At 43.4% G+C, this 27,567-nt stretch overlaps 1 protein-coding gene across 3 annotated transcripts in view; it reads right to left on the bottom strand.

The window, feature by feature from the left end:
* The window catches only part of PIGU (phosphatidylinositol glycan anchor biosynthesis class U), an 84,938-nt gene that overhangs the window by 45,502 nt on the left and 11,869 nt on the right, over window positions 1-27,567 (bottom strand). For 2 of the 3 annotated variants that reach the window (XR_005884018.1, XM_040981608.1), the window contains exons 3-6: window positions 18,845-18,904; window positions 17,892-17,954; window positions 15,344-15,453; window positions 11,967-12,067 (exon numbers count right to left, since the gene is read on the bottom strand). Coding sequence is in view for 2 of the 3 variants with exons in the window: in XM_040981608.1 (XP_040837542.1) it covers window positions 11,967-12,067; window positions 15,344-15,453; window positions 17,892-17,954; window positions 18,845-18,904 (334 nt within the window). In the remaining variant the exon portion in view is untranslated. The remainder of the gene's footprint in view (window positions 1-11,966; window positions 12,068-15,343; window positions 15,454-17,891; window positions 17,955-18,844; window positions 18,905-27,567) is intronic. The other variant, XM_040981610.1, reaches the window with a different exon arrangement.

Here is a 27,567-nt window from a genome sequence, read left to right as displayed (position 1 = left end):
AGCAATGTTCTTAAGAAAACTCATGAAGCCTAAAACATGGAACAATGGAACATGTGCAAAGCACTAAAAAAATCTGACTCCGGATAAAACAGAAGGTGCAGAACGGCAGTGACATGCCTGTTGTGGTATTGGACTAGGTCCAGGGAACGCCCTCTGGGAATGATCGGATGGCTGACGCCCTCAAACTGTGGGCTGAAACATGGTGCTGCAACAGCCAGCAGCCTGGTGTATAGGAAGCCCGAGTATGGGATGTGCCGGGACAGGTGTGCATGGCCCACGTGTGCAGCCTGAGCAAAAGTAGGGGAAGGAGGAAGGTACAGAAAGGACTAATATGGCTTGAAAAAGGCTAGCAGATATAAGAAGAATGGGTTAGGAGGGCAGAGAGATAGAATGCTGTGTGCTTGGGTCAGGGAAGGGTCTTGGAAGACAAAGAAAACTACAAGTTAAATTCAAATATTTTAGAGAAACTGTGCAACAAGCAAACATTCCTATAGTTTGTTCTGTGCCAAATACACAATGAGTGCTGGGGAGACGGGTGACTCAGACTCTGTTCTCTGAGAGTTCTCAGTAAATAATCACCAACTACAGGAGAAAAGTACAAATGAAGGAGACCCAGTCCATCAGGGCAAACTGGCACCGGACTTCTCAACTGTGAGTAGGTCAGGTATGTCCAGGGGGGCAAGAGAGAGAAGGGTGTACTGGGGGTGAGGGCTGGGACAACACTTCCCTCCACCTGGCAAGGACAGGCCCAAGTTGGGAGGAATGATCGAGGGGGCCTTATGGATGCTGGTGCCACTGTTTCTTAATCTAGGTGCTAATTATCCATTACTTTGTGAAAACCCATTCAACTGTACATTAATGTTTTGCACATTTTTATGTCAAACTAAAACACAAAGGTACAATCAAAAAAAACCTCAGCAAGCAAGCAGGGTAGTAAGATCATGGAGGGCTTAGCTCACACAATCAGCCAAAAACATCGCAGGCAGGCCCAGGCAGGACATCTGAAATGCAAGCCTGAAATGGAGATCTCCTGAAAGCTAGACCTAGGGCACTCTGCTGGCCCAACCAGGAGAGCCTGTGCCAAGAGGACCCAGAGTTAGACTAAAAAGTCATCTTTTCTCTGCTAGCACAGCTGGTTTCTCTGCACAAAGCCAAAGTCTTTGGCCTAGTTGCAGGAATATGAGGGTAAATCAAATGGGTGTACACTGGCTGCTGGCTCAGGGAGTTTTATCCTCCACCCGATCTAGCTTTGACCACGTTTTCCAGCTGTTTATTTGTGTGTCAGGGTGTGTGTGTGTTGGGGGGGGGGGTCAACACAAGCCTCTGCAAGGACGAGGATAATGCTCTGCCTCCAGGGACTGCACCTTCAAGTCACCTGGGCCTGGGTAGGTAGCACAGCACAGAGTAGCAACGTAGACAAGCCATGCAGATTGATCGGAGGAGGAAGACAGAGACTGGCTCATAGGCAGCGACCTGTACCAGGACGGTCAGTGGGACAGACTAGATTATAGTCAAAAGGGTCGAAGTCCCCCAGGACAATCAAAAGTAGAAACTGTACCAGGGTATGAGGCAACAAGTCGGTCTGCCCAGAAGGAGGTGGTGATGCAGTGGGGGGCCAGGGCCAATGTGTGCTTGCCAAGCATGTGCTTTTAACAGGCAGGCTCTCTCTGAGCAGCCCATCTACAGCAGTGACAGTAAGTTACTGAATATCTATATGCTGCTTCAGTCAACATGCTAAGCACTGTGCACGCGAGGGGAATTCATAGGAGTTCCTCCAGGTCTCCTACATGGGCAGAGGGGCCTGCTGCTTTCCCAGGCCATTAGCAGGAAACTGGATCAGAAGTGGAGCAGCCAAGACTTGAGTCAATATTGGATATTAGCACCACAGACAGAAGCTTAGCTACTATACCAGGGCTGGTCCCAAGTTTTTACAACACAAGCTTTTCATGAACTTTTTGAAGATTTCAACATTTCTTTGGGGGCGGAGTCAACATTATGCTATGGTGGGTTAAACTACAGTCTACAATGCTCACATTTCTATGGGAACCCCAGTACAAGCCCCGACTATTCTATTTTCCATTCAGCTACTTGGTAATTCATCTGGGGAAACAGTGGAAGAGGCCCAAGTACCTGAGCCCCAGTCACCCAGGCGGGAGACTCAAATGGAGCTCCAGGATCCTGGCTTTGGCCTGGCCCTGTCCTGTCCATTGCAGTCATCTGGGAAGTGAAACAGCAGATAGAAGATATTGCTGTCTTTCAAATAAATAAATAAACCATTTAAAAAAAATAAAGATGGGAGCCACTGCTTCAGATACCTACATACCATACTGGAGTAATGGTTTGAGTACTGGCTACTCCACTTCTGATCCACCTAACTTGCTTACTGGGAGCCAGCAGACAATGGCCCAAGTATTGGGATTCCTGCCATCCATATGTGAGACCCAGATAAGCTCTAGTTGTTGCTAGCATTGGGTGAGTGAACCAGAGAATGAAAGAGCAAGCTTTTTCTCTCTTCTCTCTTTCCATCATTCAAATAAATATATTTTTTAAAAGGATAATTAAGAGTAACAGCAAGTACCACCATATGCTGAGTGTTTCAAATATGCACCATCCCATGCACCATTTCTTTGTTTACATTTACTCTAAAAAGTAGGGATTATTTAAATCCCCATATTATAAAGAAGGAAACTGAGACCTAGAACTGCTAGGTGACTTGCAGACAATGATAAGCTAGGAATGGGTGGGTCTGGAACCAGCTGCTAGACCTATTTATCAGAACAGCCAGAACTCTTATTCACATTGGACTGTTTTCTGATAGGACATACTGATCCAACTTTTTCCTTGGCAAGCAATTCCTGTCTCATAGCCTATTCTGGTGAAAGAAAAAAGAAGAATCTTAAGGCACCTAAACTTCTAGCTTGGAGTATCTCCCTATTGACCAACACCAACAGTGAATAAGCAGGAGCACCTATTAGCATGTCTGTTTTAATTGTTAACGACCAGTGAAGATGAAATGTTTCGATTAGCTTACTGAAAGGCAGAGTGCCCTTCTAACAAAGGCAACAGCCTTCAAAGTGAAACCAAGCCGCTCCACTAAATCAGTATCAACCCTGGCCCCAGACCTGTTTCCTGGCCAACATTCCAACAAGGACATCACAATGCAGTTCCAGGGCCTTGTCTTAACCTGTGTTTTTCAGTGTGTCCCAGGCAACTTCATTACCTCAAAGAAAACCAACAGAGGACAAGTAGGAAGATTCACGGGGACAGAGTGGGGTACCTGCTCCATGGACACTGGGGAAAATGACCAAGTTTACTCCCACTGTTCTTACCAACAAAGTTATTCCTAATTATATATTCATTGAGGAAGATTTGGCGCACGCGCGCGCGCACACACACACACACACACACACATGCGCATCATTCATGGTAGTGAGTTTTGTGGCTTAGCAAGTTCAACTACTGCCCAGGACACCCAGATTCCCATTTTGTAGTGACAATGAGGGTACCAGCTACTCCAGATCTATTTCCTGTTAGTGCACATCCTGGGAGGTAAGAGATAATGACTCAAGTACTTGGATTCCTGCCATCTACGTGGGAAATCTAGAGTTCTGTGTCTCAGGCTTTGGTCTGACCCCACCCCTGGCTGCTGCAAACATTTGGGTAATGAACCAGGAGATAGAAGATACAGCTCTCTGTGACTCAAGTAGATGAAAAACAAATAAAATGAAACATTACCAAAAAATCACCCATGAGGGCCAGCACTGTGATGCAGCAAGCTAAGCTGCCATCGATATCCCATGCTGGAATGGTGGTTTGAGGCTCAGCTACTTCACTTATAATCCAGCTCCCTGCTGTGCTTGGGAAGGCAGGAGAGAATGGTCCAAGTGTTTGGGTACCTGCCACCCACGTGGAAAACCCGGACAGAACTTAGGGCTTTGCACCAGCCCTAGCTATTGCAACCATTTGGGCAGAGGAGCAGCTGATGGATGAACTGTTTTTCCTTCTCTCTATATGTATAAGACCCCCACCCTTGCTAAAAAGAAATCAACTATGAACTTAAGTCTACAGAGACAAGTATCCTTTTGGGAATCCATTTTTAATTTATTTTTTATTGCTTTTTTCACATAGTTGAAATTAATTAAAATACATAATTTTGAATTCCTATTTTAAAAGATTTATGCATTATTATTGGAAAGGAAGATTTACCGAGAGAGAAGACAGACAGATCTTCTATCCACTGGCTCACTCCCCAAGTGGCTGCAGTAGCCAGAGCTGAGCTGACCTGAAGACAGGAACCAGAAGTCTCCCCAGGGACTCCCATGTGGGTGGAGGGTCCCAAGGATTTAGTCCTTCCTCCACTACCCTCTCAGGCCACAAGTATGGAGCTGAGTGGGAAATGGAGCAGCCAGCAAATGAACTGGCTCCCTTATGGGACCCCAGAGCTAACAAAGCGAGGATTTAGCCAGTTGAGCCATCACACTGGGCCCAATTTTGTATTCTTAATTAAATTTTGAATGTATTTTCATATAATTTATAGATTTTTCAAATCTGTATTTATTGAGATACAGAGATGGAAAGGTCCCATCCACTGGCACGTTCCCCTAATACTCATACCAGGACAGGAGCTTAAAGTAGTAAGCGTGAACTCAGTCCAGGTCTCCCGCGTGGGTGGCAGGAGTCCAAACCCTTGAGTCCTCATTGCTGCCTTCCAGGGCCTGCATGAGCAGGCACCCAGAACCAAGAGGTGGAGCAAGAACTGTTACATTCCAGTATAGTACCAAACAGCAGATTAACTACTAAGGCCAAACACCTGCCCCTAGAGTCATTTTTAATTACGATGTGTAAAATGTCTTACTTAACTACTATTTTCTATATTCTGAGGTCTTCTCCCATTTTTTTCAATAATAAATTCACAACTGGGGCCAGTGTTGTGGCATGGCAGATTAAGTCAACACTGTCATCCCATACCAGAGTACTTACTCAAGTACCAGTGGCTCGGGTTCCCATCCAGTTTCTTGCTATTATGCCTGAGAGGGCAAGTAAAGATGGTTCATGTACTTAAGTCCCTGGAATTCACAAGGGAGACTAGGATGGAGCTCCTGACTCCTGACTTCCATCTGACCCAGACCTGCGGCCATTTGGGAAATGAACCAGAACATCTCTATGTCGTTTTCCTTTTAAAATAAGAAAAAATATATATATATATATCCCCACAGTTTGTACCAGAAAGAAATGTCTGCATATGCTGCATTCATTTTAAGGCAGAGTCTCAAAAGTAGACTAAATCAAAAACACAAATTGGGCAGGAACCCAATTACTTGAGTCAGCAGCATTGGCTCCAAAGATCTGCATCAGCAGGCAGCTGGAGTGAGGAGCAGAGTCGAGTACTGAACCCAGGCACACCAGCATGGAATGCAAGAGTCGACTGCTAGGCACAACGCCTGCCCTTTAACTGTTTTTCATCTTATTTTTTGTTTAACTTCTAATTATTTATTTGAAAGGCAAAATGACAAAGAGAAGCAGAAAGGGGGAGGGAAGAAGGGAAAGGAGGTATGAGAGACGGAGAAGGGAGAGAGAAACAAAGAGAGATGAAGGTTCTATCTGCTGGTTCATTCCCAAAATGTGCACAAGAGCCAGGGCTGAGTCAGACTAAAGCCCTGAAGTCAGGAATTCCATCCAGGGCTACGATTTGAGTGGTGGGAACCCAAGTATTTAGGCCATCACTCACTGCCTCTCAGGAGCATTATCAGGAAACTGTAATCAAAGTGAAGGCAGGACACAATTCCGCGTACCCCAGTATGGTGTGCCGATATCCCAAGCAGCAGTTTAACCTGTGACATTACAGTGCCTGCCTCAAATTTTTTTTTATTTCTAAGGGTATTTTTTTTAACTCTATTTTTATTTATTTGAGAGGAAGAGCCAGAGAGAGAAGGAGACAGAAATATCTTCCATCTGCTGGTCCATTCCTCCATTTAATTTGAAAGGCAGAGAGACACAAAACTATCCTCTAGTTCGCTCCTACAAGTAGCTAGAACTAGGCCAGACCAAAGCCAGGAGCAAAGAACCCCTCCTGAGTCTCCCACATGGGTCAATCTCCCGCATGGGTGGCAAGGACCCAAGTCCTTGTTCTGACACAGGCCGACTCTTAGAGTGTGCATGAAGAGGAAGCTGGAAAAGCAAGCAGAGCCAGGACTGAGATGGGGCATCCCAACCTCAGCACCAAACACCCACTTCCAACTGTCTTTTAAACACTGAACTGTCCCTTCATTAAGTTTGTTAAACATCTGTTAAGTACTACAACTGTAACTGAAGCAAATATTTCACTGCCCGTGTACAAATACTATTACTAGGGATCACCAACACAGAGAGTGGCATAGAGAACTAAGAGTCTCTTATAAGAGACTTGTTAGAGTATGTTAACAGATGAGAAGTGTGGTTTGTGATAGTCTCTATAACAGTCAACAATGGAAATAACTTACACATCCAGCAAAAGGGAAGGACTGGGGCTTGTGGACAAATAAGCTTAAGGCATGGACAGGCTGAGGAAACCTACATTTTTCATTTTATTTGAATTTCTTTTAATGCTTACCAAGTGCTTGAACTACTTCCAAAACTAAAATGAAAGAAAATAGCAAACACGTGCCAGTGTCAGAAATGATTCATATGAAATAAATGATAAAATTAAACAAAATTGTGTACAGAACATTAGAAAAAGTCTAAATTCTTTCAACAGAATTGTGAAGCGATACAATAAAAATGGTGATACAGAAACAATGTGGCTTTGAAAGAGACTGAAGCAGCAGCATATCCACATTTTTACTCCCAAACACAACCTTTCCATGGACTTATAGGGTCACGGGTTACATTTTTTAATGGCACAGCTTATATTTTTTTGGAGGAGACCTCTATTACACTGACCTTCAAGAGGCCACATCTCCAATAGCTCTGTGCTTCGGTGCTTTTAAAGGTGACATTTCAAAGGCAAGGGAGTGGTTCCTTCGGCTGGGCCATTGCATGTGTTCTGACTTTAATTGCTATCAGGCACCCTGACAAACGGTAGCCAGTCCACACCTTCCTTAGAATCAGAAGCAGGGGGTGTGCTTAGAGAGCTGAGGGTTTGCCCTTTGAGTTTTCTGACAGAAACGATCGCAACCTTCAGAACAAGACAACTCGGGTTACATAACGACTCATCTATTCAAGTAAGCTGACGACACTTAGACTAAGGAACCTCTATAGAACGACCACTCCTAACCACTCCAAGAGAAATAACATCATGGGATCCCTTATGGGCGCCGGTTCTATCCTGGCAGCCCCGCTTCCCTTCCAGCTCCCTGCCTGTGGCCCGGGAAAGCAGTCAAGGACGGCCCAAGGCTTTGGGACCCTGCACCCACGTGGGAAACCCAGAAGAGGCTCCTGGCTTCGGATCGGCATAGCATCGACCGTTGCGCTCACTTGGGGAGAGAATCATCGGACGGAAGATCTTCCTCTCTGTCTCTCCTCTCTGTATATCCGCCTTTCCAATTAAAAAATAATAAAAATAAATATTTAAAAAATAAATAAATAAATAACATCATGGTGTTTTCATCTGCTACCCCAGCAAAGCTAACTGCACTAGAAGGGAAAGGTTCCACAGACAACTTTTGGCTCAATTTTTAGCCTGCAAACTATTTTGCAACAAGGTATACAAATAAGGACTAGTGTTAGCTTCTTCTGGAGATGTAAATGGGCAAGAAATTTCAGAAATCCTAAAGACACACACCTAGTACACGAAAATTCTATTTCAAGAACTTTATTGTAAGAAACCAACTGGATATAGGTGTGAAAATTACATTACAAAATCAATTCTAGTATTAATTCAGTAGATGAAGACCACTAAAATCACCTAAAAATATAACAGTAAAAGTCCACTAAGTAACTTCCAAAAAAAAAGTATTTATTTTATTGGAAAGGCAGATTTACAGAGAGAAAGAGAAAGATCTTCCTGCCACTGGTTCACTCCCCAGGTGGCCATCACGCCCAGAGCCCAGCCAATGTGAAGCCAGGAGCCAAGTGATTCTTCTGGGTTTCTCGTATAGGTGCAGGGTCCCAAGGCTTTGGGCCGTCCTCTACCGCCTTCCCAGGCCACAAGCAGGAAAACATGAAAATGGGTATCTGCTTGGACTTGCTCATATTACACCTCTGCCATCTCCATGAGAAGATCATGCTTCACACAGTCCCTGGTCCAGGAGGATGACAGACACCTGGGTCAGTGCCTAGCCTAGATTATAGCCAGTGAGGATGAAGGAGCCCCAACGAAACCAGCCAGGTGACTGCTTTAGATCAGGCCACCCCCCTGGCTGATGTACATACAAGCTAAATCAACGCTAACTGCTGCTTTAAAACCCTGAATATAGGTGTGGTTAAACAACATTTCTGTGTAATTATACACGGATACTTAATGCAATGCACAAAAGTTCATATGAAAAACAGAAAAATCTGACGCCAGAGCCACGGCATACTACACTAAACCTCTGCTTGCAGTATCAGCATCCCAACTGGCAATGTTCACGTCCCGACTGCTCCACTTCCCATCCAGCTCCCTGCCTGTGGCCCGGGGAAGCAGTGAAGGACGGCCCATAGCCTGAGGACCCTGCACCCACAGGAGAGACCAGAGAGGATCTTGGCTTCAGATGAGCTCAGTTCTAGCCATTACGGCCACTTGGGGAATGAACCAGTGGATAGACAATCTGTCACTCTCTCTGTAAATCTCCCTGATTTAAAAATAAAAACTAAAAAAAAAAGGCAACAGGTCTTCAAAAAATTTATGAAAAAGCACATATAATGAAAAAACTATTCATGAATTACACACACACACAGAGGCAGTGGCTTAACCCACTGCATAATGCTAGCTCCTAAACTAATTCTTTAATTTCCATGAATGTTTAAAGTACTCTCCTATTTATCCCAAATGCTAATGGAGAAACTTCCAATTCAAAATGATAGATTGATAACATGTTTATTATCATACCTAAAAAAACCTCACTGAGAAAAAAAATAAGGAAATAATACTAGTATTAAACCAAAAAGAATAGGAGATAAGGCTACAGAAAAAAAATTTTAACACAATAGTGGAAAATATAAAACAAGTGAAAGAGGGATAAATGACTTAGCAATATGGAAGAAATTAGAGCTCAGTGGCCTACCAAGAGGAGTATTAATGAAAATCAGGCCAACTCACACACCAAAGAACATGTGAGAGATCCATCCCCTAGCCATCAGGCACAGAGTCAAAAGCCAAGTGTGTTAGTGTTCAAACCAGTAAGGATCTCAGGTCTCAGCCAAACGACGTGCTGTCAGGTACATGTTGCACATATTCCATCCCTGTAACGTTGTGCTCCACCTGCAGAAGACCACGGATCTGGAGAAAACCAACTGAAGAGCACAGACTCTAGGAGACGCGAAAGCATAGTGAGGCGCTCAGGAGAAATGTGGACTGAAAAGTAACAGAATTAAGCGAAAAGACTAGAGACTGAAATCAGCCACCACTGGCCCATAGCCTCCCTTCCATCCCAGCTCAATCCCAAATCTCTGATAGGACTCCTCTTTGCAGAAACAACTTCAGAGGAAAATCCAACCTAGAGACAATGATATTTATTGATGGCTCCCATAAAAAAAGGCCAGCCCAATGCCTGATCTCCTTACAGCAATACTGATCTAGCGATGAGCCCTCGTGTGGAACGGTTAACCTGTGAGTGCCTTACTCATAAACGGCCAGGATCATTACACATAACAGGAACTCCTCTCACAGGGAAGAAGAAACAGAAACCAAAATAAGAGGGATAAAAACGAAGGATGAGGAAAAAAAATCGCTTGGAACAGATGGCAATGAAAAAATTATATACTCAGAAAAAAATAAAAGGATATCGAGACAAAATAAAAACAATGTTTCAAAACAAAAAAGCAAAATCTAAAATATTATACACAAAATCTAAGATTTAAAACAAGTAAAACAGACTGGGAAAAAACATTAGAAAATAAAAGATGTACATTTGATCAATCAAGAAAGTCCAACAACCTATAGACATTTAAAATAAGAAGACAGAGAAAACTTAAGGGAGAGAACTTGAAAAACAGAACAAGAATACATTGAGAATGAAGGAATACTAGTTTTCACACTGAAAGGACTTATTAAGCAAGCAGCTTAATGAATGAAGAAAGAGCAAAGGTCAAGACATACCATCATGAATTTCAAAAAACCAAGGTGAAAAGATGCCCAATTTTTCAGAAAGAAAAATCGAGTTGCTCATAATGCCATCAAACTGCTCAATGGCAATGAAAGTACTAAAAGATGGTGAAGAAATACCTTCAAAATTCTAAAGGGAGAGTTAGAAAAGTCTAGGAGCTGACACACTGGCTCAATAGGTTAATTCTCCAACTGCCAGCACTAGCGTCCCATATGCATGCCGCTTTGTGTCCCAGTGGCATCACTTCCCACCCAGCTCCCTGTTCATGGCCGAGGAAAGCAGAGGAGGACGGTTTGGGTCCCCTAGTCCCTAATCCACTGGGAGATCCAGAAGAAGCACCTCCTGCCACTGTGGCCACTTGGGTAGTGAACCAGAGGATGGAAGATCTCTATCTTTTTCTCTTTAAAAAATTTTTTTTTTCTCTAAAGTCTAGAATTCTTCCCTCCATCAAAATATTAATTCAGCATCAACCAGAAATAATATTTTTTAGATATAAAATGCCTACATTATCTATTTCATAACCTTTTCTTGAAAATTAAGAGGAAGTACCTTAGCAAAACAGAACAGAAAAATATCAATAAATGAGAGAAGCAATCCATCCAGGAAAGAAGGGATACAACACAGGAGAATCACAGTGGAGTCCAGTATGACAGACAGCACTGACCCAGAGACGAGGAGACATGGGAGCAGGACGATACGTGAGGGATGTCTCTAGAAAAACAATGACATCAACAGGCTATCTCACATTTTAGGCATTAAAATGTTTAGAGATTTCACAGATCTAATGGATTAACTACGGAAGGAAAATTAGGCAAAAACAATGACAAAAACGCACAAATAAAGAAAAAAGGCATGTAAGAAAGTAAAAATAGCAATAGTCAATATCTTGCCCACCAGTCAGTAATACACACAGCATCACAAAATACAGGTACCGACTTCTTACTATTACTTGAAAAGGGAGTTAAGGACAAAGTACAAATACTGGTGCCAAAGAGTTAAATCTTTAACAAGCGTAATGGACGTGCAATAAACAATGTCTACAAGTCATAATCCATCTGAAGACCAATTTAGAAATACAGATGCAAATGTTGGTGAAAGTCACAATTTGCTTGGATGAAGTTAACCAGGGGTAGGAAGAAGACTGCCATTTTCACTATAAGTGTCAGAGAACCATTTCAAAAAACTATGTGAAAAGTGACTGAGCGGTAGACGCTCAGGACATTTTAATTTGTTTCGTCTAAATTTTTTGTAATAATCTTTTATAAGCTTCATAATTTTCAGAAATATTTTTATTAAGTGTTGCACTATCTTATTGAAAAACAGCAATAGCATGGGACTGATGTGGTGGAAAAACAAACTAATCCTCCACCTGACAGCACTGGCATCCCATTTGGCACCGACCTGTGTCCTGGCTGCTCCACTTCCCATCCAACTCCCTGCTTATGGCCTGACAAAGCAACAGAGTATGGTTCAAGTCCCTGGGCTCCTGTGCCCACGTGGGAGACCTGGAAGAAGATCCTGGCTCCTAGCTTTGGAGGAGCTCAGCTCTAGCCATTGCAACCATTTGGGGAGTGAATCAGCAGATGGAAGAAGATCATTGTCTCTATTTTTCTCTATAATTTTGACTTTCCACTAAAATAAACAAGTCTTTAAAAAAAAAACCCACAAACAACCACAAGACAGTATTTCAAAAACCTTGCACACATCAGGAACTGAACTTTATCCTCTCCTTCCGGACCTTACCTTTTATAGTAGCCAATATGAAGAAAGCAATGAGGGTGTTGTTGATGGCGCAGGTAGACTTGGCAACACAAGACAAGATCGTGTAGGGATTTAAGAGATAGCTGGGGAAGAACACACACAGTGAGCATTAGTAACCCTGGTCAATGGGCCAGGGAGTCTGGCCACCACAGCCAGGAAATTCAAGAGTCTTACTAAAAATCTACTAAAAGGAAATCAACTACTTGGTCAATGAGTTCTCCTGAAAGAAGAGAATGGAGTAGGGAAGTTGGAGTGAGTGAATAAAAGGTACTGAATGCGGACCACCTATTCTATGCTAAGCGCTATGTGGAAAACACGACCTTTAAACATCACACAGATCCTGTCCACCAGCAGTAACATTACTCTGGTTTCATCACTTCAGTGGTTAGGCCACTTCCCAGTGGACTCACGAGCTAGCAAGCCTTCTCAAGATGGGCGCTGGCCCTACAGCCAATGTCTTCTATACTACTACAGATTTAAAAAAAAAAAAAAAAAAAGCAGAATTCTACAAATTCTCATAATCATCCTTGAAAACTACGCTTTTTCCTCAGGCAGATTCCTAGGCTCTGACAGGGGCCGCCTCGAAGGGCAGCTTGGATTGAGACCTCTTCAGAGTCCTGCAAAATCTACTGAGCCACACCTGAAGGACAGAGAAATAGCATTTTTACTGAATTCAACCAGCCAATTGCCATAGAACAGGACTTCTTGCTCTCTCACTAAAAGCTGAAACCCTGGTCTCCTAATCTATAGGAAAGAACGGACTGAGAAAATAAATTTGATAAACCTGTGGGTAGTAAAATCTTACATATATACATATAATGGATTATTTTTATTTATTTCAATCCTACCTCCACAAATTATTTGAGGCAGACAACAGGTATTAAAGATAGTGAAGAAAAAAAAAAAGCTAAGGTCCTTCCCACTAAACATGGCAGTGTCTGCCATGAAGGGTGCCAGGGGCTACAGATGAATATTAGCCTGCCAGTTACTTCTGTCACGAAAATTCCTTGCACGGCATCTTCGAGTGCGCTCAGAGAACACTTTGCACAGTTTGACCATATTCGAAAATACCTTTCAACAAAGAGCATGGCTTTCACAGAGGTATGGGCTGGATTCAGTTTTCTTCACAACAAGAACTTCACAATGCATTGCAGGGCCCAGCGGCATGACTTAGCAGCTAAAGTCCTCGCCTTGAACGCACCAGGATCCCATATGGGCACCGGTTCTAATCCCGGCAGCTCCACTTCCCATCCAGCTCCCTGCTTGTGGCCTGGGAAAGCAGTGGAGGATGGCCCAAAACCCTGGGACCCTGCCCCCGTTTGGGAGACCTGGAGGAAGTTCCTGGATCCTGGCTTCAGATCGGCATAGCACCGGCCGTTGCGCTCACTTCGGGAGTGAATCATCGGACAGAAGATCTTCCTCTCTGTCTCTCCTCCTCTCTGTATATCTGACTTTCCAGTAAAAATAAATAAAATCTTAAAAAGAAAAAAAACAAAAGAATGCATTACAACAGGAAAACCACATTATAGATGGAGTAAAGCTCCAAGTTCAAGCTCAAAGACCAAAAGCTGTGAAACGGGATCAAACATCGGATGGAGAGAGAGGTTTCTGAGTTTTAATTAGTATTTAATAAAGTAAATGTAACTGAGAAAAAAAAAAAAAAACAGGACCGGCACAATAGCTAGGTGACTAAGTCCTCGCCTTGCACACACTGGATCTCACACGGACACTGGTTTGTGTCCTGGCAGCCCCGTTTCCCATCCAGCTCCCTGATTGTGGCCTGGGAAAGCAGTCGAGGACGGCCCAAAGCCTTGGGCCCCTGCACCTGTGTGGGAGACCCAGAGGAAGCTCCTGGCTCCTGGCTTTGGATTGGCTCAGCTCCGGCAGTTGCGGCTGCTTGGGGAGTGAATGACTGGACGGAAGATCTTCCTCTCTGTCTCTTCTCCTCTCTGTATATCTGCCTTTCCAATTAAAATAAATAAATCTTTTAAAAAGTAAATCTTTAAATAAATAAATAGATAAAAATCAAGACTCAACAGCAGGGGAAAACGTAAATGAAAGTAGAAAGCAAAGGTCAAGGAGAGAAGAGCATCTTCCACAGCGCGATAATAAGCGGCTTCAAATCCGCTTCTGAGTTTCCTGGCAGACAAAGTGAAAAGGGAGACCTGTTGCATAATTCTGATTATCAGATGGGAAGAAACATACCAGTGTCTCAGAGAAAGGTTAGAGTTATTATTTGTGAATAAAGAACTTAAATGCAATAATAGCTCCTGGGAATGTAAGATTAGCCTTTCTAAAGCCAAAGGCCTGGATGTTGTTGAGGTTTTCTTCTCTCCTCCGTCCTCCCCCCCAGCAATTACAGACAGACTTGTTACACAACTTTTTAAGAAATGGCTGTTGTTATTACAAAACTACCCTCCCAACAAGGAGACATACAAGTTCATACTAATTTACAGTATTTCCAAACTTCCGGGTCTATTAAGGTAGCTTCCACCAGTATCTCTGAAATACACAAATGCAGACTGATACGTACAAATTTAGTGGGAAGGAAAAAAAAAATGGCTCTGGCAAAGAATGAATGATATTTAAGAAGCCATTGTGCTGACACCTATGTGGAAAAATTAAAAGGAACATCACACACGAGGTAGGGTTGAGAAAGAAAAAAAACTGTCCTCATAGGGTCCCCGCTCATTCTGAAGTTTGAAGGGTAGGTTTTTCCATGAGGAAATTTGTCTTGCTTATTGTGTATCCCTAGAAACCAGCACACTGTAACGCTCCATGACGATCAGTTGACTGCGTATTTACTCACATTTGACTATCTCAGGAATATAAACAGGAAAAACCTGAAAGAACTCAACACAACCGACAGCACTGGGTGCTCCTAAAGCACGCCTTCAGCGCCTCGGCAAGCTCCACTCCTGACGGGGGCCGTGCAGCCGGATGGGGCTACCTGCCACTCACTTCCCTTTCCTGAACTACAAATAAATGGGAGACTAATCTGTGACAATGACACGAGTTCCAGCAAACAGCCACACAAAGAGCAGAATTTTTATTCAATCTATATGTTACAAATGGAGATGGCTACAGAGAGGCTTGGCGCCCTAAGCCAGTGCCGAGCCCAAAAGCACTTGTGAAGGGTCTGATTGTGCATGTCGCTGTGCGAGCCTTTGTCCCCGCACAGACAGAATGGCTCTGTCTGCTTTGCTGGCCAGAACCCCGGTTGTGCAACTGAACTACAGCAAATACTTGATGACTAAGACAGCAAATCTCCAAAAATACAACAAACAACATGGGAACGTCTCATCAGATTTTCCTTGCATTCATTGGCACTGAGCCTGGATCTGCCAGGAAATACTTACCACAGAGCCACTTTCAGAGGGATGTAACGCATTTCCATAGGGGTTCGGATGAGTTCGGCCACATCAGGGGCATACTGGTCCAGTTCTAGGAGGAGTTTTTGCTTTTTAAACTAGGGGGAAAAAAAACCAACACAATGTGAAACAAATTACATCCCCTTTTCAGGATGATTAAGTCCTTGAGGTGGCCGACACAGCCCTATGTCAGCTGACCCTAGCACCCCATGCCCCAGGTTCATTTCACTCTTGCTCCCCCAACCTCCCGCTTTCTGGGTGCCAGTACCATGAACGTGCCAACACCCGCTCCTGCTCTCAGGTCTCTGCATCTGATCTAACTCACACGGTCTTGGGGTTTCAGTTAATCACCACTTTCTCAGGAAAGCACACTCTCTTCCTTACTTCCTCTGATAGCACACTGTTAAGAGTTTCAATTTCTCCAAGTATTTATGTAATTGCTGTCTGCTTCTCTCACTAGACAAGTTCCATGAAGGCTGGGAGTATTTTCAAGTAAGGTGGAAAACCCTAAATGTTGCACTATCTTGGGTTTTCTCCTTTATGCTCCTGTTTCAAGCTTTTTTCCTTTCACACAGAAAGATCCAGAAGGACCATGATAAAAGAAGAGATGGGTGGGGCTGGAAGGTTACATGGCAAAGACAGAGCAGACTAGGGGAAAGTTCTTGCCTTCCCCTGATCTGTCCCCCAACAAGCTCATGGGTGTGCTCCTGAATGAAAAAGACAGCCAACCTTACAAGCAAACATGCGCGGGATAGAAGGAAAATGTCTCCGAAATCAAAGCAGGTAGCTTTGCTGAGTTAAAGTCCAAAGAGTCGGGCCCGGCGTGGTAGCACAAGCGGTTAAGGTCCTCGCCTTGCACACCCGGGATCCCATATGGGCGCCGGTTCTAATCCCAGTGGCCCCGTTTCCCATCCAGCTCCCTGCCTGTGGCCCGGGAAAGCAGTCGAGGACCGCCCAAAGCTTTGGGACCCTGCACCTGTGTGGGAGACCCGGAAGAGGCTCCTGGCTTTGGATCGGCATAGTATCGGCCGTTGCGCTTACTTGGGGAGTGAATCATCGGACAGAAGATCTTCCTCTCTGTCTCTCCTCTGTATATCCGCCTTTCCAATAAAAAAATAATAAAAAATAAATCTTTAAAAAAAAAAAAAACCCTAGTGGCTAAATCCTCGCCTTGCATGTGCTGGGATCTCATATGGATGTTCGTTTAGGCCCTGGCTGATCCACTTCCCATCCAGCTCCCCGCTTGAGACCTGAGAAGCAGTAGAGGTTGGCCCAAAGCCTTGGGACCCTGCACCCACGTGGTAGACCTGGAGGAGGTTCCTTGCTCCTGGCTTCGGATCGGCACAACACTGGCTGTTGCAATCACTTGGAGAGTGAATCATCAGATGGAAGGTATTTGTCTCTCCTCTCTATATACTGACTTTGCAATAAAAATAAATAAATCTTTAAAAAAAAAACTATTTAGGCCATTTCCTGTGATGCCAGCATCCTATATGAGTATAAATTCATGTCCTAGTTGTTCCACCTCTGACCCAGGTCCCTGCTAACGCACCTGGGAAAGCGGCAACAGAAGGCCCAAGTCTTTGACCCCCTGCATCCCTACCCATGTGGGAGACAGGATGAAGCTCTTGGTTCCTGGCTTCGACCAGCATCAGCTCTGGCTTTTATGCCCATTTGAGGAGTGAATCAGCAGATAGAAGATCTCTCTCTCTCTCTTTTATTCTTGTTCTCAGTCTTTTTGTTTTGTTTTGTTAATTGGAAAGTGGGGTTACAGAGAGAAGGAGAGACAGATCTTTCATTCGCTGGTTCACTCTCCAGAGCTGAGCAGAGCTGAAGCCAGGAGCCTGTTCCTCGTCTCTCACGTGGGTGGTACAGGGTCTCAAGGCTTTGGGCTGTCATCTACTGCTTTCCCAGGCTACAAGCAGGGAGCTGGAAGAAGAGTGGAACAACCAGTGTCCATATAGCATCCAGGCGTGTGCAAGTTGAGAACTTTATCCACTAGGCTACCACTCCTAACTTTTTCAAATAATAATAAAAAGTCTTAGAAAAAAAAATAATAAAAGCTCTTCATTAAAAAAAAAATTCTATTCTGATTACTGTCTCCCAGAAACAGAACACTGGGAATCCAATTTAACCTTCAATAAAATGAACACAGTGAGTTAAAAGGTATATTCATTTTCCTTTGAGCAGAAACACTGGTGAAAAGCAGAGGAAGATATTGAAGAGTTCTCATATAACCAATGTCTAACACAGAGTCCAAAAAGTCTGAACACGCACAGGTGTGTGGACAGTAACAGTTCTCAAGAAGACACACGGTTCAACTTTCCATTCCGCGGCTTCTATTAGTGAAGCTGTCTTGTGGGTTTGGGCTTGTCATCTCAGAGCTGGCTGAGCAAGCCAGAAGCTTCACTCCTACTGCTTTGCATTTTAAAGCAGTTGGAACCAGTAAGTACAAGGGCTTTGATTCTTATTGTAACAGCAAAGACCAACAGGTTACCCAATCTACCCAGATTTGTCCCACCCACTAACCACTTACCACAACTTTATTGAAATCCTGGATTGCAAAATAGAGGGCAACAGCAGTGAGCACATCGCTTATCTATCAGGAGAAAGAGAATCCAGAACAGAAAAGAACTCAGTTAGTGCAGAGGTGATGGGATGCTGCCAGGGCCTAGGGTTTCAGGATGGGGGGGGCAACTAACCAAAACCTAACCCTCCCAGTCAGCCTTTAACGTATGTCAATGCCTAGCACACAGTGAGTCCCCCTGCAACAGCAACAGACAGACAGCAACGATTACAATTAAGAAAGACCTCAACAGTCTTGACTCACATCTTCAACACTAGACAAGTGTTTCAAGTCACTATGCCTTCACACCAGGCCCTGTTATCTCAATTTTGAATGTTTCAATTGCTGGACACAGAAAATCCTCATGCTTAAGTCCTCATAAAGTGACTTGGCTTGGGAAACGCAGGATGCCATTCACACTGGCATCACAGATTAAAGCCAGTCATGTCATTTTGGAGGTAAAAAAAAAAAAAAATTCAAGACTATATGCACTATCCAAAAATCAAATTCTAAAAAGAATAAGGAATTGGAATGGGTCAGATGTCAGAGATTATTCCTCATACTTCCAAAATACAGCCACAATTCCAAGAATTCAAATTAGACATTTAGGGTGAGTGTTTTGCCACAGTAGTTAAGTGCCAGTTGGGACACCTGCAGCCTGGGCTGAAACTGCAGCTCCACCTCCCACTGTAACTTCCTGCACCCTGAAGGACAACAAGTGCCAGCTCCGTGGCTCAATCTCTCCCACACTCCTGGGAGACCCACACTGGGATCCCATCCTGGTTCGGCCCTCGCACAGCTAAAGAAGGGATGTGGGGAGTGAAACAGAGAGTAGATCTCTCTTGGCGTCTATTTTCTTAAAAACAACAACTGAATGTGAAATGAGAAATAGATATAATGATTTTATGTAAAAGGTTACTTACCATAAATACCAACTCAGCATAATCAATCAGGAAATGAAAGAGATAGATTATGAGTGGAGTCTGCAAGAAAAAAACATGTTAAAAAATTATATTAATCCTTACTAGACCTTATCACCAGCTTCCATTCCAGGGGGTTTACGAAAAAACTCTTCTGTCACTAACATCTTTCTCTCCTCCAATACTGTCTATGTTAAGTTGGTCAGTACAGGTCTGGGGGATAGTGGAATTTCACTGGGTCATTTCTTGCCTCTAGCACTGCTGAATGAAGGGAATAAACAAAACCTGACACAAGATGAACATCTGTTTAGGAACTTTTAACACTAAAAGCCTGAGGTGAATTTTAGTTTTAAGATATATATATATATATATATTAGCTAAGGGGAACTCCGGAGTGCACCAGATTGCCTAAAATTAATAAGAGGAGCTGGAAAATATTTTCCTCTGATCCCTGACAAATCTGTACAGAATTAATGTTATTTCCTCATCAAAGGTTTGGGGAAAACTCACTCCGTGTGAAGTCATCTTAGCCAAAGGGTTTATTTTTTTAAGATGTTAAAGATTCCATTTCTTTCACAGATAAAAACACTATTCAGATTTGCTATATTTAACAGTTTAGATTTTGTTCTTCAGGAATTGGTCAACTACTATATAAAATGTCAAGCTTCTTAAAACCAAGTTATTCACAATTTATTTTAAAGTAATAAACTTTTCTGAGTATGACTAGCTGCATCACACAAGCTAAGATACTGTTTCTCGATATTATTCAGTTGAAGATACATTCTAATTTCTAGACTTTTTAAAATTTTGTTTTCAAGACTTTTTTTTTATTGGAAAGGGAGATACTGGTTGTCATCTACGGCCATACCACCCTGAACCCGCCTGATCTCAGAAAGGGAGATATGCAGAGAGAAAGAGCTACAGAAAGACCCTCCATTCTCTGATTCGCTCCCCAAGTAGCCACAATGATCAGAGCTGAGCCAATCCTAAGCCAGGAGCCAGAACTTTTTCCTGGTCTCCTACATGGGTGCAGGGTCCCAAAGCTTTGGGCCATCCCTGACTGCTTTCCCAGGCCACAAGCAGGGAGCTGGATGGGAAGTGAGCAGCCAGGGATCCCAACACTTGCAAAGTGAGGATTCAGCCAATTAAACCATCACATCACCCCCTCTTTGTATTTTAAATATATACTTCTAGTTTACTCTGCTGTGGTCACAGAATATGGATATCTTTCTATTGGCTTTCGATTCTACCACCTCCAAAGAAAAATTAGCTTCCATCTTACTGTTATTCTTTAACAGTGACGCCTTTAGCGGATTTTAACCTCATCCTTGGTTTTGAGCAGTTTATTATAGTGTTATGTTTTCTCTGACTTTATCCTATTTGGCTTTATGGAACCTCTTAAGTAAAGTTCCTTAATTTACAATTTCAATTTACAATTCGTAAATTATAATTGAAATTCATTAATTCACAATTTAATAAATTGACACCTTGAGTCACTTATTTTTTCAACTATTACTACCTTATTGACTTTCCCCATTCTGAAATTCCACTGTTTATGTGGTATAATTATGGGTATCTCAAAAAGTTTGAAAGATGAAATTAAAAGGCAAGTTTAGGAGCAGGAGTCTAGCCTGGCAGACAAAGACCTGCCGTGTTCAGTACTCAGCTCCTTACGCCCAGGAGCAGTTGAGATGGCTCCAGTAACTGGGTTCCTGGCACCGACTGTGGAGACCTGGGCCGAGCCCGATTTCCGGCTTCTGCCCAATTCAGTCTCAGCTGTTGTGAACATCTGGGGAAGAAACTAGTAGTTGGGGAAGCAAACACGTTCTCTCTCTTCCTCCATCCATCACCCACCCCCTCTGAAACAAGGAAATGTATTCTTCACATTTTATTTTGGTGCAAAAATTGTAAAAACTCATAGTTTCTCATCATATGCGTTCTGCACAAATGTCCTGAAGCATTCTCGTGTTGGACCTTTCTCCTCTGTACTTTCCCTGCTTTTCTCTCCATACTTAGCTGAGGTATTTTCTAGACCTTATTTTCCAGATAATTTCCTCTTCAGCTCCATGTAGTCTATTGCCAAAGTCATCTATTGCATTCTTATTCTGTTTTTATTCTAAAATGCTCATGATTGTTTTAAAATATTTCTTTGTTTTACTTAAAAGGCAAGAGTTACAAAGAGAGAGAGGAGAGACGGAGATCTTCCACCTGTTGGTTCACTTTCCAAACAGCTGTAAAGCCAAGGCCAGAAATGGGAGCTTCTTCTGGGTCTTCACATTGGTGCAGGGACCCAAAGCCTTGAGCCATCCTTTGCAGCTTTCCTAGGAACACTAACAGGAAGCTAGATGGGAAGTGGAACAGCAGGAACATGAACTGGCGCCCAGGATTTTTTTTTTAATTTTATTTATTTTTATTGGAAAGGCAGGATTTATAGAGAGGAGAGACAGAGAGAAAGATCTTCCATCTGCTGGCTCACTCCCCAAGTGGCCGCAATGACTGGAGCTGAGCTGATATAAAGCCAGGAGCCAGAGTTTCCTCTGGGTCTCTCATGTGGGTACAGGGCCCCAAGGCTTTGGGCCGTCCTCTACAGCCTTCCCAGGCCACAAGCAGGGAGCTGGATGGGAAGTGGAGAAGCCAGGACACAAACTGGCACCCATACTGGATCCTAGCACGTGCAAGGCAAGGACCTTAGCCACCAGGCTTCTGCACCGAACCTCATGATTCATTCTTACATATTCTGTATCTCCGGTAAAATTCTCTTGTCATTTAATCATTTGGTGGCATTTTGTCCAAATGTTACTAGCCAAATTCAGTAACTTGCAAATCTTTTTATGATCTTTTCTTTTAAAAATTTCTTTATCCTTTGGAAAGTCAGAGTTACAGAGAAAAGGAGAGACAGAGCTCTTCCATCTGATGGCTTACTCCACAAGTAGCCCCAACAGCTGGAGCTGAGCCAAACCAAAGCCAGGAGCCAGGAGCTTCTTCCAGGTCTCCCACGCAGGTGTGGCGTTTCAAGGCTTTGGGCCCAGGCTTTTGGGAGCTGAATGGGAAGTAGAGCAGCTGGAATACGAACCTGTGCCCACATGAGATCCCAATGACTGCAAGGCAAGGACTTTGGCTACTAGGCCACTGCGCTAGGCCCTTTCATAGTCTTTTTTTAAATCTCTGTATTTGGTAATTTCTGATCACACAACAGAAAAATTACAGCACTCTGGATGAGGTTATCCTCTTTCAGAAAAGATTTCCTTCAACGTCTGACAAGGAAACAGAACTGTATCACTTTAACCTAACTGGGAACAGAGCTAACTGGAAGTTGGATTCAATCTTTGCAAGACTGGTCTAAATCTGATCTTCCCTTATCCCTCCAGTGTAGTACTTCAGAAGTCCCATCAGAAACCCATGTCCTTTACCATGGCCTTGTGACGTTTGCTGGTTTCAAGTTTTTACTTCCCCAGCATCTAAGACTGCTAAAAATAGCTCTGCTTACCTCCTGGCCATCTTAACAGCCAATCTCTGTTTTGCTCCTTGGCCTCTCAGCCTGTGTCATTTACAGACTGAGAAGGCAGGGCACGCTGCTGGGCTCAACTGTTTGCAGTTTCCTGGCTGGAGGCTGGCCCCTCAGGTCAGGGCTATCTTGGTACTTTCCAGTGCATTCAAACAGATGATTTTTCTGTTCATCCTGCTTTTCTAGCTGTTCTTGGCAGGAAGGATGATCTGCTACTACAAGCTGTTCATCAATCCACAAAAACCAAAAAGGAAGTACATGATTTGGTTTTAGCGAGCCCATGCTGATGACTCAGGAGAGTCTCCAAATTCCAACTACACGAAATGTGTCCTAAAAGACTGTGATGGTCAACGGACAGCTTTCTGATGAGGTCAGGTTAGCACGGCAGAAAGAACCAAGGCTTTACAGTCAGACATGGGCTTTTTGATTCACTTTTAAGCATCATTTATTTGAAATGATCCTTAAAAAGTCTCAAAAGTGACAGAGAGGGAGGAAGAGAGGGAAAACAGAGGAGAGGGAAGGGAACAGGAGAAAAGAGAAAAACTTGAAGGAGAGGGAAAGGAGAGATAGAGAAAACAAGAGAAAGAGCGGGAAGGAGAGAGAAGGAGCAAGTTCCAACTTCGCTCCAGAGGCCTGCTCATGGCTGCTGCAAGCATCCTAAGAGTGAACCAATGGATGGAAGAAAGATCGATCAATCCATCTCTCTCTCTCCTAAATGGACAAAAATAAATGCAACTTAAATAAACGAGAAGGCTCTCAATTGGTCACAAAAGTGCCATAACAAAGATTCCCAAAAAGCCTGTTAGCAAATAGGCCAGTTACCATAGTAAGTTTGTAACTGAAGTAGTACTACTACAGAGAAGCATATGCTCAATATAATTTGCTTTTATTCTGTATTTCCATTTGAGTGACCAATCCCAGATGCAGCAAAGTGTAATACACTCCGAATTTTACTATTAGTACGTGGTGAAACACAGAAAACAGAAACGTGTGAGAGCAAACACTAAATTCACTGTCACCTATGCCTGTCCTCTCTATTTTTACATATTCTTGCCTTTCCCTAAGAACTGAATAATAAAACCTGATAAAGACTAATAAACAGCACAAAATCATGATAAACTTGTCACTGTGGCACAGTAAGCTGCCACTTGCAACATCAGCATCCTATATTCAGGTATCACTTACAGCTGGCTGCTCTGTTTCCAGTCTAGCTTTCTGCTGATGCCCAGGGAGGGCACTGGATGACAGCCCAAGTACAGGGGCCCCTGCCACCCACACGGAAGACCCGATGAAGTCCTGGAGCTTGCCTGGCAATTTGGAGAGTGAACCCCAGAGGATAGAATTCCATGTGTGTGTGTCTGTCTATTCCTGTCACTCAATTAAAAACATTTTTTTTCAAAGCATCTTCATTTGACATAATTTTGTTTCCTTATATTTTTTTACTTAGATTATACTAAATACAACTTCACTGTTAATCCTCTACTTCCAACTCATCATCATTCTGCTTTTACTACTGCAATAGCACCTTAATCACTTTCCCTGCCCCAACTCCGGCCCTAGAGACAACTCCTCTCACTGTATCCAATATCTATTAAACATAAAATATAAATAAGATCATTTGTCTCCTGGTTGAAAAATCTCCAGTGTCTATCAGAATACTAATCCTATTTATATAAACTCCAGACAATCTGATCTCTAACTTCTCATAACTCATCTCCATTTCTTGTTTATTTTCATTTTATTTGAAATATAGAAGAGAGACAAAGCAGATAGATGAGTTCCACACATTGACTCCCTAGATGCTCACAGCCAGAACTGGGCCAGGACCAAGCGAGGAACCCAGAATTCCGCCAGGGTCTCTCACGTGCACAGCAGAAACCTGAGTACACAAGCCGTCCGCTGTTACCTGCTGAGGAGCACATAACAGGGACCCGGCTCAGAGCAGAGAAGCCGGGACTCGAACCCTGAACTCCATCATGGGGCCTGGGCATCCCAAGGAGCAACGTAGGCACTGGGGCAAACAGTCACCCAGATTCAGTTTGGTTATTCTCATCTTGGCTGATTCGGCCTTAGCCACCCTAGCTTTCTTTCAGTAATTCCCAAATACTAAGCTTATTTCCAAGCCAGGGTCCCCTTATGGTTTGTGCACTTTTTTTTTAAGCTCTCTTCATCAGACTTCATTTGCTCAGAGCACATTCTCTGAACACAATACTGTGTCTAAATAGCCACAAACACGACCCTCACTCTTCCCGGTTAGCCAGCTTTACTCTTCTCAATTTCCTCGCCATTAACTGAGATCACATTTTATAGACTTGTTTATTGGCTAATTTATTTAAGCGGCAGAAGGACGGAGAGAGAGAAAAATGGTCTGTTGGTTCACGTCCCAAATGGCAGCCAGTCCAAAGCCTGCAGCCAGAGACAGGGACTCCATTCAGCTCTCCCCCGAGAACTGGGACTCCTCCCCTGCAGCCTCAGGTGCATCACCACGAAGCTGGACCAGAGGCAGCACACCTGGGACTAGAACCAGCACTCCATGGTGGGGATGCCTACATCGCAAGCACAACGCCAGCTCCCATATTATTTACTGTAGCTTTATGGACACATAATTAGCACAAAATAAATCACACACATTTAAAAGACAATTTGACAAGTTTTAAGTTTATACACTCATGGGTCTAGCACAGTGTCTAAATCCTTGCCTTGCACATGCCTGGATCCCATGTGGGCACCAGGCCAAGCCCTGACTGCTCCACTTCCCTGCCAATTAGCTCCATGCTTGTGGCCTAGGAAAGCAGTGGAGGACAGCCAAGCGCCCCGGCACCCTGCACCCGCCGGGGAGATCCAGAGTAACCTCCTGGCTCTTGGCTTTGGGTTGTCTCAGCTCCAGCCACCACGGCCACTTCCAGCGGATGGAAGATCTTTCTTTCCTGCTCTCTGTAAATCCGACTTTCCAATAAAAAAAAAAAAAGGGAAAAGACCACAAACATATCTTCCACCCCAGTATCAATTTTTTTTGTATTAGCTGATTTGAGATACCAGTGCTGTGGGTAGAGGATTACCTAGCTATGCCACCACACAGGCCTCACACTGTTATTTTTCTGTCAGTTATTTTGTTTTGGTTCTCTAGAATGTTCATTTTGCTTCCTTTGGGTTAAATTTTCTCTTTTCTAATTTTCCAAAGGTAGAAATTACAGTCAGCTATTTGAATTTTCTAATTTAGGCATTTAATATAATAAATTTATCTAAGTACTGCAAAATCCCCTATATTTTGATTGGCTCTGTGTTCATTTTTATTCATTTCAAAATATTTTCCAATTTTACCCCCCAATTTTGGCTTATCCATGCATTATTTAAGAATATGTAATTTGGGCCCGGCGCGGTGGCGCAAGTGGTTAAAGGTCCTCACCCTGCCGCCCGGGATCCCATATGGGCGCCGGTTCTAATCCCGGCAGCCCCGCTTCCCTTCCAGCTCCCTGCCTGTGGCCTGGGAAAGCAGCAGAGGACGGCCCAAAGCTTTGGGAACCTGCACCCGCGTGGGAGACCCGGAAGAGGCTCCTGGCTTCGGATCGGCATAGTATCGGCCCGTTGCGCTCACTTGGGGAGTGAATCATCGGACGGAAGATCTTCCTCTCTGTCTCTCCTCTCTGTATATCTGCCTTTCCAATGAAAAAATAATAAAAATAAATCTTAAAAAAAAAAAAAAAAAAAGAATATGTAATTTACTTTCCAAATATTTTGGGATTTTCCAAGTGTCTTTTTTTTTTTAAAGATTTATTTTATTTTTATTGGAAAGTCAGATATACAGAGAGGAGGAGAGACAGAGAGGAAGATCTTCCTTCCGATGATTCACTCCCACAAGTGAGTGCAACAGCCAGTGCTATGCCGATCCAGGAACTTCTTCCAGGTCTCCCACACGGGGGCAGAGTCCCAAGGCTTTGGGTGGCCCTCCACTGCTTCCCCAGGCCACAAGTAGAGAGCTGGATGGGAAGTGGAGCTACCAGGATTAAAACCAGCGCCCATATGGGATCCTGGTGCGTTCAAGGCGAGGACTTTAGCTGCTAGGCCAGGCCACCGGGCCCATCTTTTTTAAAATATATTTTTACTTTGAATTTTGAATTATGTGATACAATTTCGTATAGGTTGGATTTCCCCCTCATACTCCCACCCCCTGATAGACTTTTCCCATTTTACAACAATAGTGTAGTCCTTCATAAGGAATCATGATTCTTTCAGTCTCTTATTTAAGTGTACCCCGACACTGTTGGTACAGACAATGTCAGACAGCCTGGCATCCCATTGTCTACAAATGTCTTTCCAATATTTTTATTCAATTGTCACCTGGGAATTTACCTGACTCGAGTCTTTTTAAACTTATTGAGCCTTGCTTTATGGGCCAAAATAACTGTCAATCTTGTAAATAATTTATGGATATTTGAAAAGAACTGTATTTTGTTGCTGTTGAAGACATAAAGGGACCAGCATCGCGGTACAGTGTCCATGTCTGCCATATGGACATCCATAATTAAGCCCCAGTTGCTCCACTTCCACCCAAGCTTCTTGTTAATGTGCCTCAGAAAGCAGCCAAAGACAGCCTGTGCTTGCAGCCCTGCTACCCACACGGGAGGCCCAAGTGGAGTTCCAAGCTTCTGGCTTCAGCCAGATCCAGCCCGAGGCTGCAGCCATTTGGGGAGTGAACCAGCAGAATAAGGATCTCATCTCTCACGCACTCTCTTCCTCGTCTCTTTCCTTACCCCTCCTTTATAAATCTGCCTTTCAAATAAGTAGATCTTTTTCTTAAAAAAAAAAAAAAAAAAAAAAGGAAATAAAGAATGAATTCAAATTGATTGAAAGTACTGTTCAACTCTTATATAACCTTGTTGATTTTCTGTCAACTTCTCTGTCGTTAATATAGCAATATGAAATCTCTGGTCATGACTGTGATCTATTTCTCTTTATAATCCAACCAATTGGGACTTCAGGTTTTTTTTTTTTAACTATTACTAGATACATTAATTTTATATTATTGTGCTGTCTTCTTCATGAACGAACCCCTGCTTCATTGTGAAATAAACTTGCTGGGGTGGGAACTGTGTTAAGCCACTACTTGGGATACCCACATCCCGTGTCAGAGTGTCACCTAGAGCTCTTTGCTACTCCACTTCCTATCCAGCTCCCTGCTAAGGTGCCGCCTGGGAAGCAGTAGATGGTGACTCGAATACCC

Source organism: Ochotona curzoniae, unplaced genomic scaffold (assembly GCF_017591425.1).
Source record: "Ochotona curzoniae isolate NIBS_2020 unplaced genomic scaffold, NIBS_Ocur_1.0 contig_3520, whole genome shotgun sequence".
Taxonomy (NCBI): Eukaryota; Metazoa; Chordata; class Mammalia; order Lagomorpha; family Ochotonidae; genus Ochotona; species Ochotona curzoniae.
This window is presented reverse-complemented; position numbering and strand designations above follow the sequence as displayed.